Source organism: Hemicordylus capensis, chromosome 3 (genome assembly GCF_027244095.1).
Source record: "Hemicordylus capensis ecotype Gifberg chromosome 3, rHemCap1.1.pri, whole genome shotgun sequence".
Taxonomy (NCBI): Eukaryota; Metazoa; Chordata; class Lepidosauria; order Squamata; family Cordylidae; genus Hemicordylus; species Hemicordylus capensis.
This window is the reverse complement of record NC_069659.1, coordinates 313012661-313029880: the sequence shown is the minus strand read 5'-3', so window position 1 is coordinate 313029880 and position 17220 is coordinate 313012661. Positions and strand designations below refer to the sequence as shown.

At 42.9% G+C, this 17220-nt stretch overlaps 1 protein-coding gene across 7 annotated transcripts in view; it reads left to right on the top strand.

The window, feature by feature from the left end:
• Nucleotides 1–17220, top strand: part of TRIP12 (thyroid hormone receptor interactor 12) — a 167775-nt gene that overhangs the window by 94821 nt on the left and 55734 nt on the right. For all 7 annotated transcript variants that reach the window (XM_053304639.1, XM_053304643.1, XM_053304642.1 and 4 more), the window contains 6 exons: nucleotides 3293–3521; nucleotides 6217–6335; nucleotides 7046–7253; nucleotides 7918–8018; nucleotides 9117–9291; nucleotides 9758–9899. In XM_053304639.1, coding sequence (XP_053160614.1) covers nucleotides 3293–3521; nucleotides 6217–6335; nucleotides 7046–7253; nucleotides 7918–8018; nucleotides 9117–9291; nucleotides 9758–9899 — 974 coding nt within the window. The remainder of the gene's footprint in view (nucleotides 1–3292; nucleotides 3522–6216; nucleotides 6336–7045; nucleotides 7254–7917; nucleotides 8019–9116; nucleotides 9292–9757; nucleotides 9900–17220) is intronic.

The window sequence follows — 17220 nt, the reverse complement described above, 5'->3', positions numbered from 1 at the left end:
CGAGAGCCTTAACCCTCTAATTACATAATTATTTTTTTCATGTACTAAGGTTGGCAATTACTTGACCGCAGATACGCAAGACTGTGGATGTCAGGTCCATGATTAATGTGGGCCTCATTTAGTCCACTGCATTCACTTCAAAGGCACGCCTGATCAGACAGTATTTAGCAGGCTAAGGGGCACTCTTCCACTCTCAATACTAGATATCCATGACTTGCATCTATCTTGATGCATGCACTCTCATCCCCTTACTGCCCAGAAAGAGCTGTTCTTGAGGATTAGGCTGCTTTCTGGAACAGCGTACTATGCAGTACAATGGGTATGTGTGTGGCGGGGGGAGATCTGTGGAAACTGTGCATCACCCCCACAACAATGCTGTGGGCCTCTTTGGATCCAAGACCATACTTTGAAAGTCAAATAAAATGGACACTAACATATAAAACAAAGCATTTCAACCTCAATAGTACTATTGTTGCTATATCAATATAAATGTTTAACAGAACACTTCAGTTTTGAGAAAAGTTTAAATATATATTTAACAGTACTTCAATGTGGAGTAACCTGTACTTCATTGTGGAGTAAATGGAGTATCATGCTAGAAAGAGTTGCAGAATCTGCCAACCCTTGCTCAGATGATCAGGCTCAAAACAAAACATTTCTTCATTAAGTGTCAGTAAACTAGAAATGTCAAATTCCAAAAGCTTTCCAGCAAAATCTGTAATTCTCCTGAGTGCGCCTTGGAATGTGCATCCCGGCACCCAGCTGATTGGCTGGGTGATGAAGGCACCAGATTGGCTGAGGCGCACCCAGGAGAATTGGTCGCTGCCGCCGCAACAGTAGTGGGCCAGGCTGCAGTGGCGGCGGGTCTGGCCCGACCGTGGCGGGCCAGGCGGCGGATCCGGCCGCAGAGTTGGGCAGGGGGGCGGGAAGGCGGACAAGAGAGAGTTGGCCGGGGGGCAGGGACAAGAGAGTGGGGCAGGAGGGAGGGGTGGGAAAGTGGTGGGCCTGGCCGTGGAGTTGGGCGGGGGGAGGGAGGGCAAGAAAGAGTGGGGTGGTAGGGACGGAGGGACAAGAGTGTGGGGCAGGAGGGAGTGGGGAACAGCCAGCCCCAAAGAGTGCAGATACTCTGTGTGGGTCAGCTAGTATAAATAAAATTCTCTAAGGCGTACCCGTGGCTAATCCCATGCATGGCAGCTCTCATGAGAGTTTGCAAGCAGAAGCACCTTATTGGGCAGTGGGGATTCCATATGCAGATAGGGAAGAGGAGCCTGTGATGTTTAAGGTCAGTTGGAATGCAGCTGTTACTGTTCGCAAGATGTTCTTGATTATAGCGGAGAGGAATCTATCTATCTGTATAATTCTCTAAGACATACCTGTCGCTAATCTTATGTGTGGCAGCTCTCGCAAGAGTTCATGAACGAGGGGAGGGGAAGAATAAAGCGATGGTAGCGGGGAACACAAGGCCAACCAACAGGCCAGCGAACGGGTGGACAGGCAGGGAGAGAAAGTGTTGGCGGCAGGGGGGAGGGAGAGAGGGCGGCAGTGGCCGGCCAGAGAGAGAAAACATTGGAGAAGGGGGGAGGGCTGAGAATGAGGGGCCAAGAACGAGGGAAGGGGACGAGAACGAGGGAGAACTAGAACCATAGATGCTTAACCTGAAAAAATTGAATAGGTCTGTTTGACAACGTGTTGTTTTATAATTGGTTATTTTCTGTGAGCATTTAATAGTATTGAAAATTCTCTGATATTTTGATTTTGGTTGTGTTCCTGTTATAATTCAAACCCATTTCAAACTGGATTTCGGACTGGCTATGGGGAGGAGACTGCCTTGGTCGTCCTGATGGGAATGGACAGAGGAAGTGTGACTCTGTTGATCCTTTTGGACCTCTCGGCGGCTTTCAATACTATCGACCATAGTGTCCTTCTGGAGCATCTGAAGGGGTTGGGAGTTGGAGGCACTGCTTTGCAGTGGTTCCACTCCTACCTCTCAGGCAGGTTCCAGATGGTGTCCCTTGGAGACTGCTGTTCTTCAAAATCTGTACTCTTGTATGGTGTGCCTCAGGATTCCATATTGTCTCGGATGTTGTTTAACATTTACATGAAACCGCTGGGAGAGATCATCAGGAGATTCGGTGCAGGGTGCTATCAGTATGCTGATGACACCCAAATCTATTTCTCCATGTCAGTATCATCAGGAGAGGGCATAACCTCCCTAAATGCCTGCCTGGAGTCGGTGATGGGCTGGATGAGGGATAACAAACTGAGACTGAATCCAGATATGATGGAGGTACTCATTGTATGAGGTCGGAAATTGAGAGACTATCTTGATCTGGCTGTTCTGGATGGGGTCACACTTCCCCAGAAGGAACAGGTACGCAGTTTAGTGGTGCTTCTGGATCCGAGCCTCTCCCAGGTTGAGGCTGTGGCCAGAAGTGCCTTCTATCAGCTTCGGCTGATACGCCAGCTGTGTCTGTTATATGATGTGAATGACCTCAAAACAGTGGTACATCTGCTGGTAACCTCCAGACTGGATTACTGCAATGCGCTCTTTGTACGGCTGCCCTTGTATGTAGTCCGGAAATTAACAGTTGATCCAGAATGAGGCAGCCAGGTTGGTCTCTGGGTCATCTTGGAGAGACCATATAACTCCTGTATTGAAGGAGCTACACTGGCTGCAAATATGTTTCCGGGCAAAATACAAGGTGTTGGTTATAACCTATAAAGCCCTAAACAGCTTGGGCCCTAGGTATTTAAGAGAATGTCTTCTTCGTCATGAACCCCACCGCCCACTGAGATCCGCTGGAGAGGTCCGTCTGCAGTTGCCTCCGGCTCGTCTGGTGACCACTCAGGGATGGGCCTTACATGCTGCTGCCCCAAGGCTTTCTAATGCGCGCCCTAGTGAAATAAGAGCCTCCCCATCTCTAACAGCCTTTAAAAAGTCTTTAAAGATGCATCTGTTCACCCAGGCTTTTAATTAATTTTGTTTTAATGGTTTTAATGCTGTTTTAAAATATTCTTTAAAAATTTTAAATTGTTGTAATGTTTTAAACTTCTCATTTTTGTTTTAACTAATGTTTTACATTCTGTTTTTATTTTGTTGTAAACCGCCCAGAGACGTAAATTTTGGGCGGTATAAAAATATGATAAATAAATAAATAATCTTTGCTGTTATATTCTCGCGTGCATTTGAAGTTTTAATTCTTAGATGTTTCAGGTTTGAAAAGCAAGATAAAAATGTTTAAAGATCAGCATGAGCTAGCTTTTATTTAACAATCAACTGGTTCTGCTGCAGGTGGACATCCAGAACTGAAGAAGGATGATGCTCGAGCACAGTTAATGAAAGAAGACCCAGAACTTGCTAAATCTTTCATTAAAACCTTGTTTGGTGTTCTCTATGAAGTGTACAGTTCTTCAGCTGGACCTGCTGTTAGACACAAGTGCCTTAGAGCAATTCTTAGGATAATTTATTTTGCTGATGCTGAACTTCTAAAGGATGTGCTGAAAAATCATGCAGTATCAAGGCAAGTGTTACACATTTATGTAAAATCTGTTATGAATATTATTGTGAAGGAGTCTAATTCTTAGTCTAGCAGTTTGCATTGACGAATACTAAAATAACAAGAACAGCATATTTCAATAAATGCAAGTTGCCACTTAAGGTATTAGAATATGAATTTAAGGCTTTAGTCTTTGGCAATCTGTTGCATTGTCTTGAAATAGCATAGGGTGACATTTTGTTGAATGAATCTTCATTGTTCATTGCCTAAAGTTGCATTTGAATTGCACAGTGGCATATACTAAAAATGACCCCTTAACTCTCTGGCAGATAATATTATCTTTGAATAGCATAAGGAATCTGCTGCTTGTTGATCCAAGAGAAAATGTAGGTGCTTGACACAGACACCAAATGTAAAAGCTTCTTGGGAAGGAATGCATTTCCCCCCAAGCAGCTTCCCTTCCCTCAGGGAGCTACACTGAGGGCCACTTCAAACATTATTGTTTAAGAAAATGTGAAGTGTCAATGTGGAAAACACAGATAACATACAGGTACACTCCAGAACTGGTCGCAAATTCTTGTGGAGTATATACTAGGTAATAAGCAATGTTCCCTCTAACAAGGATTCCCAGATGTAGTTTACAACTTCCAGCATCCCCAGGTGCAATGGCCTTTGGCTGGGGATTATGAGAGTTGTAGTCTACAACTTCTTTGAATTCCTGTTAGAGGGAACACTGGTGACAAGCCTGACTTGTTATCACATAATGAGCAATGCCATGCTTGTGGGAGAACATTTTTCTTTGTGCAATTTTCCCCTTCCCTCTGTAACTGCCTGTGATTCTCAAAAACATATCCTTGAGGATCCCACAACCAGGAGGCATAGGCAGCTGAAGAGGGAGATCATTGAATCATCTCTCCCCCCACTTAACAAAGGACACTCTTCACGAGTAGGGATGTGTAAACCGGTTTGAATTCGAACCAGTTTGGTTCAATGGTTCGAATTTGAACCGAACCAGCCATCAGGCTCGAGCTGCAGGTTTGAATTTGAACCAAACCGGGGGGGGGGGGTGATTCAAACTGGTTTGAACCTCCAAAAGTGGGTTGGGTGGTAACTGCACCCATAGGTACCTACCACCCAAAGCAATCGGACACATACGATTTTTTTTTATGAATTGTTGAAATATTTTTAATTTTCTCATAAGGTATAATGAGACCCGAACCAGCCCATTATCCACTATTGTGGAGCACCCATGGGTGCCAACAACTACCCAAACCCCAAAGCAATCGGACACACCTACGATTTTTTATGAATATTTGAAATATTTTAAATTATTATTCTCATAGGGTATAATGAGAACCAGCCCATTATCCCCTATTGTGGAGCACCTGGGGCACAAAAGTGGGGTGGATGGTAAGCACCCAGGGTGCCTACCACCCACAAAACCCCAAGGCAATCGGGCACTCCTACGATTACTGGTGAATTTTAAAAGTATTTTTGAATTCCTCATAGGGAATAATGAGGATTGCAGCAAATGTATAGCTTCATGTCGGGGGGCGGTGGGGCGAAAGGATGGCCTAGAGTGGAGTGTGGTGGGTGGTAGTTCCGAAGGGTGGCAAGGAAGCTATCAGAATTATTTGAAAGGAATTGGGCAAAGGGCTGATTTTAAGTGATTTTTGAAGTTTACATGTCTTTAAGGTTTTTCTCCATAAAGAAGCATGGAGGTGTCAGCAGCCCCATAACTGCACTTGAGGGTTGCTGGGGTGGCCCAGAGCAAGTGGTGATGCAGTGCACAGAGGGTGCCAACCACCCCCATGGGTTGCTAACCCATGGGGTACTGGTTTTTGTTGTTTGATGTATTCTGAATGTAGATTCTCTGGTAGCAGAGGCCACCCCTTTCCCCCCGATGTGAAGCTATACATTTGCTGCAATTCTCATTATTCCCTGTGAGGAATTCAAAAATACTTTAAAAATTCACCAATAATCGGAGGACTGTCCGATTGCCTTGGGGTTTTGTGGGTGGTAGGCACCCTTGGGTGCCTACCACCCACTCCACTTTTGTGCCCTGAGGTGCGCCACAATAGGGGATAATGGGCTGGTTCATATCCCATTATACCCTATGAGAAAAATAATTAAAAATATTTCAAATATTCATAAAAAATCACAGGAGTGTCTGATTGTTTCGGGGTTTGGGTGGTTGTTGGTACCCATGGGTGCTCCACAATAGGGAATAATTGGCTGGTTCAAGTCCCATTATACCCTATGAGAAAAAGAAAATAAATTTCAAAAATTCATTAAAAATCGTACGAGTGTCCGATTGCTTTGGGGTTTGGGTGGTAGGCACCCATGGGTGCCAGCTACCACCCCACCCACTTTTGGAGCCTCGAACCGGTTTGAATTCAAACCAAACCATGGGGGTTCGAGGAAAACCAAAACTGAACTTCCCTCTCCTGGTTTGAACCCGTTTCGAATTCGAACCAAACTGGGCAAACCAGTTTTATGCACATCCCTATCCACAAGTGCTTCATTTTGGATGTCAGCCATTGTACGAAATGACCCTGAGAGTGCCACCAGAATCTAAATATTTCCCCATTTATGGTCACTGAGCCTAATCCTGAAGAGGTTTTGGGTTAGTTATTTGTGTATGCAACACATATATGGAACCACTTGATTCTGTTAAATTGAGATTGTCATAATGCCTAATTATAACTTTCTATTGCAGTCATATTGCCTCCATGCTGTCAAGTCAAGACCTTAAGATCGTAGTTGGAGCCCTTCAAATGGCAGAGATCTTAATGCAAAAGTTACCTGACATTTTTAGTGTTTACTTTAGAAGAGAAGGTAATGTTAAGCTCTGGTTGATACTGGCCTCTGATGTGATAACGCTCTGATAATTCAATGAACCTAGTGCAACACAAAGGGAAATAAGCCTGAAATCCAGAGCTTCTAAAAACGTATTTCATGGTTGCATTTTTGCAGCATGTGTTATAAGCTTCTAAATTCAGAGGCTTGCTGCACCTGCAAATAACTGCTTGAACTAAGAAGTGCAGGTTGCTTCAGTAACCATGGAATTAAAGCAGACTTGAAGGCAGGTATGCTGACACAGATATTTTGAATTTGATATGTTGGTTGAAGTAATAGTGGACGTGATCCCAAATAAAAGTAGAAACAAATGTGCTTTGCAACTCTGATTTTAGTTTTTTGCTACTGTTTTCCCCCTACCCAGTAATAGATGTACATGTGGCAGTAAGGAAATTGTCACTATCATTTCATTCTTCTCCTCATTTATATATGCCTGATTCCAAAACTAAGGCACTGATCCATGTCCAGCTAAATCATCCTCTGTCCTCCAAATGCACATGCTGATTCCACATGCAGAATTGTTTCCACCAACCTCCTCCCTGTGCGTGGAGAGCACATGTAGGCCATTGACACCATTGTGTATCTCTGCACTAGTATAGTTAAAGTGTTTTAGCTACATTTGAGAGATGGTGAAGTTGACAGAATGCATTTTTTAAGCTTAGAGATTTAGAACTGTTAATTTTTTTAAGGTGTGATGCATCAAGTGAAGAATCTAGCAGAATCGGAGGCTTTGTTGACAAGTCCCCCAAAAGCATGCACTAATGGCTCAGGAACGCTAGGTGCTACAACAGCAATAAGCCCTGGAACAGCCACTGCTGCAAGCAATCCGGCTTCAGACTTGGGCTCTCCAAGCCTGCAACACAGCAGGGAAGACTCTCTGGACCTGAGTCCACAGGGGTGAGTGTGCTTGATTTTGTTTTGTGAACAGGGAGCCCCTCTTAAGTTTGCTGATTGGCCTGTAAAGATATGATCACACATTGGGTTGATTCTTCAATGCATATTTAAAATGATCAAAGAAAACAATTTGTTCTTAAGTGGAAACAGTGTCTATTAGATGAAAAAGATGATGGGTTCAGCTATATAGTTTAGGGAATATTGGTTGGGAGTTCAGGGCAGTTGTAAGTATGGGATCGAACTGGTGCTAAGAGTGAACTGTGAGATGTGTTTGTAAATGCTAGCCTGTATTGCAATTTGTGCTGTAGGGGTGTGGGGTGTGTGTGTATCAGAATGCCAACCAGGATTAGAATCTGCACCAGTCACTGTTTGTAGCTGTTTTGTGGTGGGTTTTTGCAAGGCCTCCTAAGCAGGAATATGTTTGTGTGAGTATGCAACCAAATTCTAAAGCACTTGCTTTTAAGAACTCTCCTTACAATTTTATTTGTAACTAGAATTTTATTTTTAATTTATTTTAAAAATGGCAATATTGTGGTGTTGATTACCTTTGGCAATATTGTAGCTAATGGGATATTTAATATTCAGATGTCTTGTATCAATATTCAACATCTATTTAAATGCATTACAATAAATGAGAGGCCTGATTATATATGTGTTAATTTGGTAGCCGATTAAGTGATGTTTTGAAGAGGAAAAGATTGCCAAAACGTGGGCCCCGACGGCCAAAGTATTCACCTCCCAGAGATGATGACAAAGTAGACAATCAAGGTAAACTTGTTTTCATATTGCATAATATGTACAACCAGCGCATGGATCAGTTCAGCTGATCCAATAAACCATGGTTTGTGGTAGGAATTAGTTCCTATGAAGTCCATGAATGTGGTAGACATGACTTCTGAGACACTGTGTTCTTGCTTTAAATAACGAGAACTCCTCACAAGGTGAATGGAATGGAGGTAATGAGGAATAGAAAGGAGAGGGCACACCATGGTTTGTTAGAATTGTCTAAATCAGCCCAATAAGATATAATTAAGCAGAGGTCAATGGGGTGTCATTTGCAGGCCATTGGTAGAATTCTGAGAAGAGAAAGGTGACTATAATCTTCTAGCCCTTGCTCTTATAGTGGAAATCTGAAAGTATGCGAGTTGGGTGTCCTAAAAGCCCAAACTCAGAAGGCAATAAAATATCTCTGAAAGCCTGTTTTCAATTCGAAACTGTTTTCAGTTCAATTCAAAATGTAGTATACTGTTTTGGAGGAATAACTGAATGGATAAATTTTGCAAGGGCTGCTAACTTTAATGTGAGAGAAGGCTTTGTGCATGCCACAAGTGCTTGAGAAGTGGTTGTTCAGTTTAAATGTGCTAATGGAAACAGACCACTGATGCTCTTGAATATAAGTGCTCCTTAGATGCAGAAAAAGCGGCTTGCTCCTAACTCTATCTAGAACCAAGATGACTCCACATTTTAAAAACCTGAGTGTGAACATATCAATGACCCTGCATTTGAATCTATTGTATGCCTATTTGATTCTGTGTAAAGGGATCCACTGTTGTATATGTTCTGGCTGACGTTTGTACACAAGTGGAAAAGATGCATATAGCAACTTTAAAGATTTGTGTTTACAATTCCATAAAGTGTCCCTTATGTAGACTGGTTTTTAAATCACTCTGAAAGTACATCTTATGCTACTATTATACTGCAGTCAGGAACTATAATCTCATAATGTGTGTAGCTTTCAGAATTATGATACATTGCATACATTAAAAGTTTTATTCAAGACACAAATGTATCTGTCTTTGGTATGTGTCTGTTGGTGAATGTTTAAGCTTACTTAAAGACAAACTGATTTTTCTTCCTCCAAAAAAGCTAAAAGTCCTACAGCTACTCAGTCTCCTAAATCTTCCTTCTTGGCAAGCTTGAATCCTAAAACCTGGGGAAGATTAAGCACACAGTCCAATAGCAACAACATCGAACCAGCGCGTACAGCAGGCGTCAGTGGTCTTGCAAGAGCTGCCTCAAAGGATACAATATCCAACAACAGGTAAATACATTTCTGAGTAAGCTTTGTTATGCAAAACCTTGCTATGCAAAGCTTTACTCAATGAAATGCATGGTTTGACAGCTTCCACAAATTTTTCCATTTAGCATGATGCTAAAGCTTGGGGTAACAGAAAACGTTGGTGGGAGAAGAGAATAAAGTACTTTTCCAGCTGAAACAGTGATTTGTGTGAAGTGTAAATAATGAAGAACTACAATTAATGGCAGTAAATGGAAAGTAGAAGGCAAATACTTTAAAGATCTAAGGCTTGTGGGGAAGCAAGAATACAGTATACTGATTAGATTGGTCAAAAATTATACAGGAATCTGAACAAAAGTGGTATGTAGCTGTGACAACTGTGGGAAGAAAAAGCTTTCATCTCATATGTAACTTTCTCTGAGACTTATAAACATTGTTAGTCTGTACTAGAGTTTTGTTAAAGGTTTTATCAATTATGCATTTCTTGTAGAGAGAAAATTAAGGGTTGGATTAAGGAACAAGCCCACAAATTTGTGGAGCGTTATTTTAGTTCTGAGAATATGGATGGAAGCAACCCTGCACTAAATGTGTTACAGAGGCTTTGCACTGCAACTGAACAACTCAACCTTCAGGTTAGCATATCTTTTAATTTTTTAAAAAAATACTTTCGCAATAAAAGAATGGCATTTTCCAAAGTTTTAAATTGTAATGTTTTAATCTTTTTACTTGTTTTTTATTGTTTTGTTGTAAACAATAAAAGAGACTTGCATTTAGGGCAGTATACAAATGTGCTAGCTAAATAAATAAAGGGAAGAACAAAAATAGTTCATTTGAGCACCCCCAGACAGTAATGGGCTGGATGAGGGATAATCAATTGATGCTGAATCCAAGCAAGATGGAGGTGCTCATTGTTGAGGGTCGTAATCTGCAAGACAGGATAGGACTTCCTGCTCTGGACAAGGCTACACTCCCCCAGAAATAACAGGATCTGGCTTGAGATCCATAAGAATGGATAATGCGCCTGCGCAGGACCCACTTGGTAACATGCTGCAGCTCATCGAGGTGACAAAGCCCCACCTACACGCTGTCAGTGTGCTATTTTAAGGTGTGCTGGGCTCCATGTTCTTCAGTTCTTTTCCGACCGCTGTTGCATGCAGTCCTTGGGCTGTTGCTCCTCATCAGACTAGTTCTTCTTGAGAGTTTATCTGAGAAAGAAAAAACCAGACTGATTATTGCCTTTGACTAGGGACAGTATTTTTTCGACTACTTTGGTATAATCTGTTTATTGGAATGGCTTCTGGAATTTGCTGGCATTAATTGGATTGTTTGGAACGGACTTTGATGACTATTTGGATCACGCTGAGATGGCTAAGGAGAACAGACGTTTAAGAGATGCACAGGCTGTAATGCCAAGCTCCCTTTGAAGAATCTCCACGACTTGTGCTTAATCTGCTTAGGAGAAAAGCACAATGTCTCTTCCTGCAAGATCTGCCTGTCCTTCTCGAAACAAACAAATGGGCTTTGTGCCTTTGCGCCATTTACGACTAGGTGCTAATGTGACCAATTATTACTCCTTTAATTAGGAGTATTGCTTCGGATAGGCTAATACAAGTCCCAAAAAGAAAACAGATCCCGGACACCAGCTGGATTTAGTTGATCAGTTTATTGTTACATCCTCAGTATTAGCTAAACTATAGTTCATTCACTCACACACGCATACTTACCAGCCCCAATTAAAGGTGATCAGTCTTTAACGGGGTGTTGGGAGAAGCTGGGGGCCCCACGATGTTCAGTGCTTCTCAAAGAAAACCTCTCTTGATGCCTGACTTTAAAAAGGGTTGCCTGCCTTTGAAGCTTGTTTGCTGTTCCATGTTTACATCCGTCTGATCCTAGGATCGACCTTAGTCCTTGTTTTCCCAGCAACTCCTTTTCTGCTGTCTTCGGCATTTTATCCAATTTTCTCTGGTCCTTTTGGGGTCATCTGCATTTCTCTCCCAACATTTTACCATGTTTTGGGGGCTGGTATATCCTTTTGCCTACTCATGCACTCTTTCAAACACACACACAGAGTTCCTTTTATCATTTGTTTAACCAGAAGTAAATCATTCTATTAGGTTTGCTAACAATCCTTGAAATAGGAGCAATTCCTCTTATCAACATCAATACTTCATTCGGTTATACACATAGGCTATAGAACTACAACATGGACAATGACTTTTAAATCAAATAATTATACTAGCTGTATTATATGTCACTAAATCCCTCGACATCGGGTGGACCCTGCCCTTCAGCCTCGACATTGGCTGCAAAGGCATTGACATCGACCCAGAACCTACAAGGCAACTGTTGGCTTCGAGCTCATTGGCCTCAAACTGAATTCCAAAACTTTCATCAAAGTCTACACATCCCACATCAGAAGGTTCAAAACCTAAGAGAAGGCGTTCAGACTCGGAAGATCCACACTCTTCCCATACATCAACAAAATCTAAGACAGTAGACCTCACAAAAGAGAGAACACCATCTCCATCAGATCTACAGTGCCTACCTTTGACGCTTGATAGCGACAAACATCCTTCGACATTGAAGGCTTTGACATCGAAGGCACCAGATCCTAAAATTATAGAATCCATCAATGTTGCAAGTGCAACGACACCTAGACCATCACTGTTGAGGACCTGATCTCTATCACAAGCACCGACACTGGTACATTCATCACCAACATCGACGCCTGCAGGTCGACATCGAGAGATACCGTCGATTCCGACATGAGCTCCTATGACGCCTATTACTCAGCCTTTTGTTTTAACCTTAAATCTATCTTGTCAGCATTGAGAGTAGTAACCCCTCGATGTAAGGCTGATATATATCATCCTTCGGCATTGAAGATGTTGATAGGGAAGTGGCTTCAGATACTACCAACAGCGCATACTTTACTGTCTATCTCCAAAAGGAACAGGTTCGTAGTCTGGGAGTACTACTGGATCAACGTCTTTCCTTGGTTTCTCAGGTGGAGGTGGTGGTCAGGGGTGCTTTCTATCAGCTCCGGCTGATACGCCAGCTGCGCCCGTTTCTTGAGATCAATGACCTCAAAACAGTGGTACATTTGTTGGTAACCTCCAGACTTGACTTCTGTAATGCGCTCTACGTGGGGCTGCCTTTGTACGTAGTCCAGAAACTTCAGTTGGTTCAGAATGCAGCAGCCAGGTTGGTCTCTGGGTCATCTCAGAGAGACGACATTACTCCTCTGTTGATGGAGCTACACTGGCTGCCAATAGGTTTCCGGGCAAAATACAAAGTGCTAAGCCCTAAATGGCTTAGGCCCTGGGTATTTAAGAGAGCATCTTCTTCGCTATGAGCCCTACCTCCCGTTGAGGTCACTTGAGGTGGTCCGTCTCTAGTTGCTGGCAACTTGTTTGGTGGCGACACAGAGACGAGACTTCTTGGCTGCTGCCCCGAGATTGTGGAATGTGCTCCCTGCTGGGATACGAGCCTCCCCATCTCTGGAAATTTTAAAAAAATACCTGAAAACACATCTCTTCAACCAGGCGTTCTCAGCTTTTTAAAACTTAAATTGTTTTGTTTATTTAATTGCTGTTTTACGATGTTTTTAATTGTTAATCATTATTTTATGCTTCATAATTTTTGTTTTAATTATTAACTAATTTTAATGGTGTTTTAATGTAAACCGCCCTGAGCCTTTTGGAAGGGCGGTATAAAAGTTTTAATAGATCCTAGTTTGAGCACTCGCTCAGCGTCAACATTTAAGGGTTTCCCACAAACATCAGAGACGGGAACTCGAAGGGAATAAATTGGAAAACAATCAGGGACACTTACACTGCATTTAGAAATATCTATACCCTGCTCCTCCAGTACACTACTGCTCGGGGCAGCTCACAACAATAAAATATAGTCTTCAAAGACTCAGCCATACAAACCATATGTGAGAATGTGAATATTCAAACTTAAAAAGTTAGACCCTCCAATTCTACAGGCAACAGCCACTATTGAAACGCAGACTTTCACACCTCCTTCTCCATCCTACTCCGCGTCAGACCACCATGGTTCTTCCGATTTTGAATCTGACTCTGATTATCCTGATGCCAAGGTTGACCCTCCTGTTGATGTGGCCCCATCCACATACATATCACCTAACAAGGAGATGAGGGCATATCATCAACATTTAAAGGACATGGCAAAAGCACTGGGTCTTGACCTAAAATCAGAAATGTCTACCATCGATGACTCAGTTTATAATTTTATGGTCAGGTCAGAAGCTACTCAACCTGTAGCCCTTCCTGTGCTCCCAGTCATCACGAGAGCTGCTCAATGTGCATGGGAGGTAATCCACACATCGTCTCCCATATCTAAGTGGCTAGGAAGCCTGTATCAGGTGCAGACAAAGGACAATGAATATCTCTTAAATCATCCAGCACCCAACTTGCTAGTCATTGACTGTGCCATGTCAGCCTCCTCAAAATCTGGCCACAGACACACAACTCCAGCAGATAAAGAGGGGAGAAAATTAGACTTTCTGGGAAGATTTACTCCACCTCCTGTGTCTCAGTAAAAATTGTGAATTACTCCGCCTGTTCAGTGAAGTACATACAAGGACTATGGGAAGACTTAGAAAATTCTATGGAGGTCCTCTCCCCTGAAGAATTTAAACGAAAGTTATAGGAAACCCTGGATAAGTCCACATTGCTTACCAGACAACATTTAAGTACGGCCAAACACTTGCCTGAATCAGTCTCGTTCACTGGTAGCAGCAATCTCACTACGTAGGCACATGTGGCTTTGGTCCACAAATTTGCATGGGGATATGAAAGAAAAGATTGAAGGATTACCTTTTGAAGGAAAAGGTTTATTCAGTGAGAATACAGACTCCACTATGGAGCAGGTGAAAAAGTCAAAGTCACTGCTAAGGCTTTTACCACCATGCCTGTTTCCTCCTATGGCTCCAAATAATGCCAATATTCAAAACAAAAATCCATGTACAAACATCAAGATTGATGTTATTTTTGGAGGCAATATCAACCCTACAAGCATCCTTTTCAAGGCAAGGGAAAACAGACTCCATCTCAATGTGCTAAACCTGAACCTTGGAAGCACCTTTGAGGTTCAGGTCTGCCCAATGTTCCATCCAGAACTTCTCCTCCTTCCGCCATCAGGGGCCTTAAGACCTTGGCTAGTGAGAAGCAACATGCCTCTCCCAGATTCTGTTCTTCTGCCAGCATCCGACATCAGACTGGCACGCCATGACCCTGCATGGCACCACATAACATCGGACCACTGGGTCCTGAAAATCATAGCCTCAGGCTATGCAATAGAGTTCAGAACAATCTCCAAATTTATAGGAATGAAGTTTACACAACCCTCCTAGGCGTTAATGGAAGAAGTGAAGGAGCTTCTAGACAAAGGGGCTATTACACTCTAACCGCTATGCTGGCTGGACACATAAAGAGCCTGGACAACATTTTGGCAGACAATTTAAGTCAGATTTTCCCTTAACAGCACAAATGGAAAATCAAAACTGAGTGCATCACTCCTCTCTTTTCAAGTTGGATGCAACCAACCATAGATCTGTTTGCCACTTTGGAGAACAAAAAGTGCACTCGCTTCTGCTCCATGGCAGGGCATGACCCACGATCACTTGGGGACACCTTCCAGCTTGACTGGCAACGGGGGATCCCTTATATGTTTCCACCATGACCACTGATCAGCCGAGTTGTGTCCCATCTTCTGGCTACTCCTGTATCCTGGTGACTCCATGGTAGCTAAGGCAACCATGGTTTCCATAGGTACTCAAACTGTCGGGGAGCTGCTACCAAAGGCTACTGCAGATAGTGGATCTTTTAACTCTGGACAAAGGCAATGAACTACATCCAGGTGTTCTGACACTCTGCCTGACAGCATGGCGAATTGACTCCTGAGCAAGATCCTTTTTAACCAAAGGAAATCTTCTACCAGGTGCAACTTACAGGGGAAAATGGCTACATTTTAAAATTTATGCAAGGAAACAGTTTTCTCAACCTGATCATGCCACAATTAGAGATTCTCTACCTTACATATCTGAAATTTCAAAGTTTAGCCAATGTGTCCCTCAAAGTGCATCTAGCTACATTATCCTCTAGGCATCCAGGTTATGAGGGGAAACTCTCTTTTCACATACAGAGAGTAAAGCTTTCCTTAAGGGCATTTTAAACCTGTATCCACCTGTTCACAAACCCATTGAGCCCTGGAGTATATCTCTAGTCCTTTCAACTTTGACAGAGGCCCCCCTTTGAGCCTATGAGTTCTGCCTCCATCGAACTAGTGACTCTGAAAACTGCTTTCCTTCTGAGCATAACCACGGCCAAGCGAGTAAGTGAGTTGACAGTGTTAAGGATAGATATACCATACACTAGGATCTAATCAGATAAAGTTCTGATGCCTATGGAACCGGATTTTCTTCCTAAGACAGTGTCCAGCTTCCACCTCAATCAGGACATTGTCCTCCTGACATTCTTCAAAGATCCTTCAACTCCATTAGAACATGCTGTGCATTCCTTAGATGTGTGGAGAGCTCTGTTATACTACCTGGATCACACTAAGAACGTCAGGTCCACCAAACGCCTTTTTGTGGTATATAAAGGTTCTTTAAAGCGCTCCTGTATTTATAGACAGAGAATGTCCAGTTGGCTGGTGGAACTCATTCTGACATACAAGACACAAAAGGTTCAGCCACCAGAAGCAATAAAGGCCCACTCTGCCCATGCCTACGCTTGTTCAGCTGCACAATTTTCAGGGGTAACCTTCATGGACATCAGTGAAGCAGCAACTTTGTCCACTGAGTTATCTTTTGTCAAGCATTATGCCATAGATGTGCACTCTGCTGCAGAAGGACGCTTTGGGAGAAGCATTTTATAATGGGTGTTGCAATAGCTACTGCTTCCTCCTCCTTCTGGGAGCTAGCTAAACACCCATTCTTATGGATCTCGATCCAGCTAAACAGGTTGCTCACCTGTAACTATTGATCCGGTAGAGATCTGTCAATATCCATAAGACCCCCCTGGACTATGACCACCCCTGTGCAGTAGTGCTACGCTATGGCGCATGGCACGCAGCCCGCCTTTAAATAGCACGCTGAAGATGTGTAGGCGGGGCTTGGTTGCCTCGATGAGCTGTGGCATGTTATCAAATGGATCCTGCACAGGCATTACCTTTCTTATGGATATCAACGGATCTCTACCAAATCAATAGTTGCAGGTGAGCAACCTGTTTTTCATAGCTTGGGAGTGTTCTTGGACCCAAGCATCACCCTGGTGTTCCGTGTTGAGGCTCTGGCCAGGAACGCTTTTTATCGGCTGTGATTGATTCAACAACTCCTTGAGGAGAATGACCTGAAAACAGTGGTACACCAGCTGGTGAACTTGAGGTTGTACTACTGCTCTGGGTATAGGGCTGCCTCTGTACGTAGTTCAGAAACTTCAGTTAATTCAAAATGTGGCAGCTAGATTGATCTCTGGGGGTATCCTGGAGAGACCACATTATGCCTATTCTTAAACAGTTGCACTGGCTGCCAATATGTTTCTGGGCAAAGTACAAAGTGCTGGTTATTACCTTTTAAAGCCCTGAATGGCTTAGGTCCAGGTTACCTGAGAGATTATCTTGCTTTACAATATCCCCACCACTCATTAAGATCATCAGGAGGAGTCTGTCTTGGGATGCCACCAGTTCTTCTGGTGGCAACTTGGGATCAGACAACCTCAGTTGTCACCCAGAGGTTGTGGAACACACTCCCCGTGGATATAAGAGATTTATCTTCCTTGGAGGCCTTCAGGAGAGCCTTAAAGATCTACATTTTTAGCCTGGCTTTTAATGATATCTAGCTTGAATTTTAATGAGTTTTTTTTTCTGGTATAAGGGTTTTCTGGTTTTAATTGTTTCTTTATTTTTTATTTTATTTTAATGTAA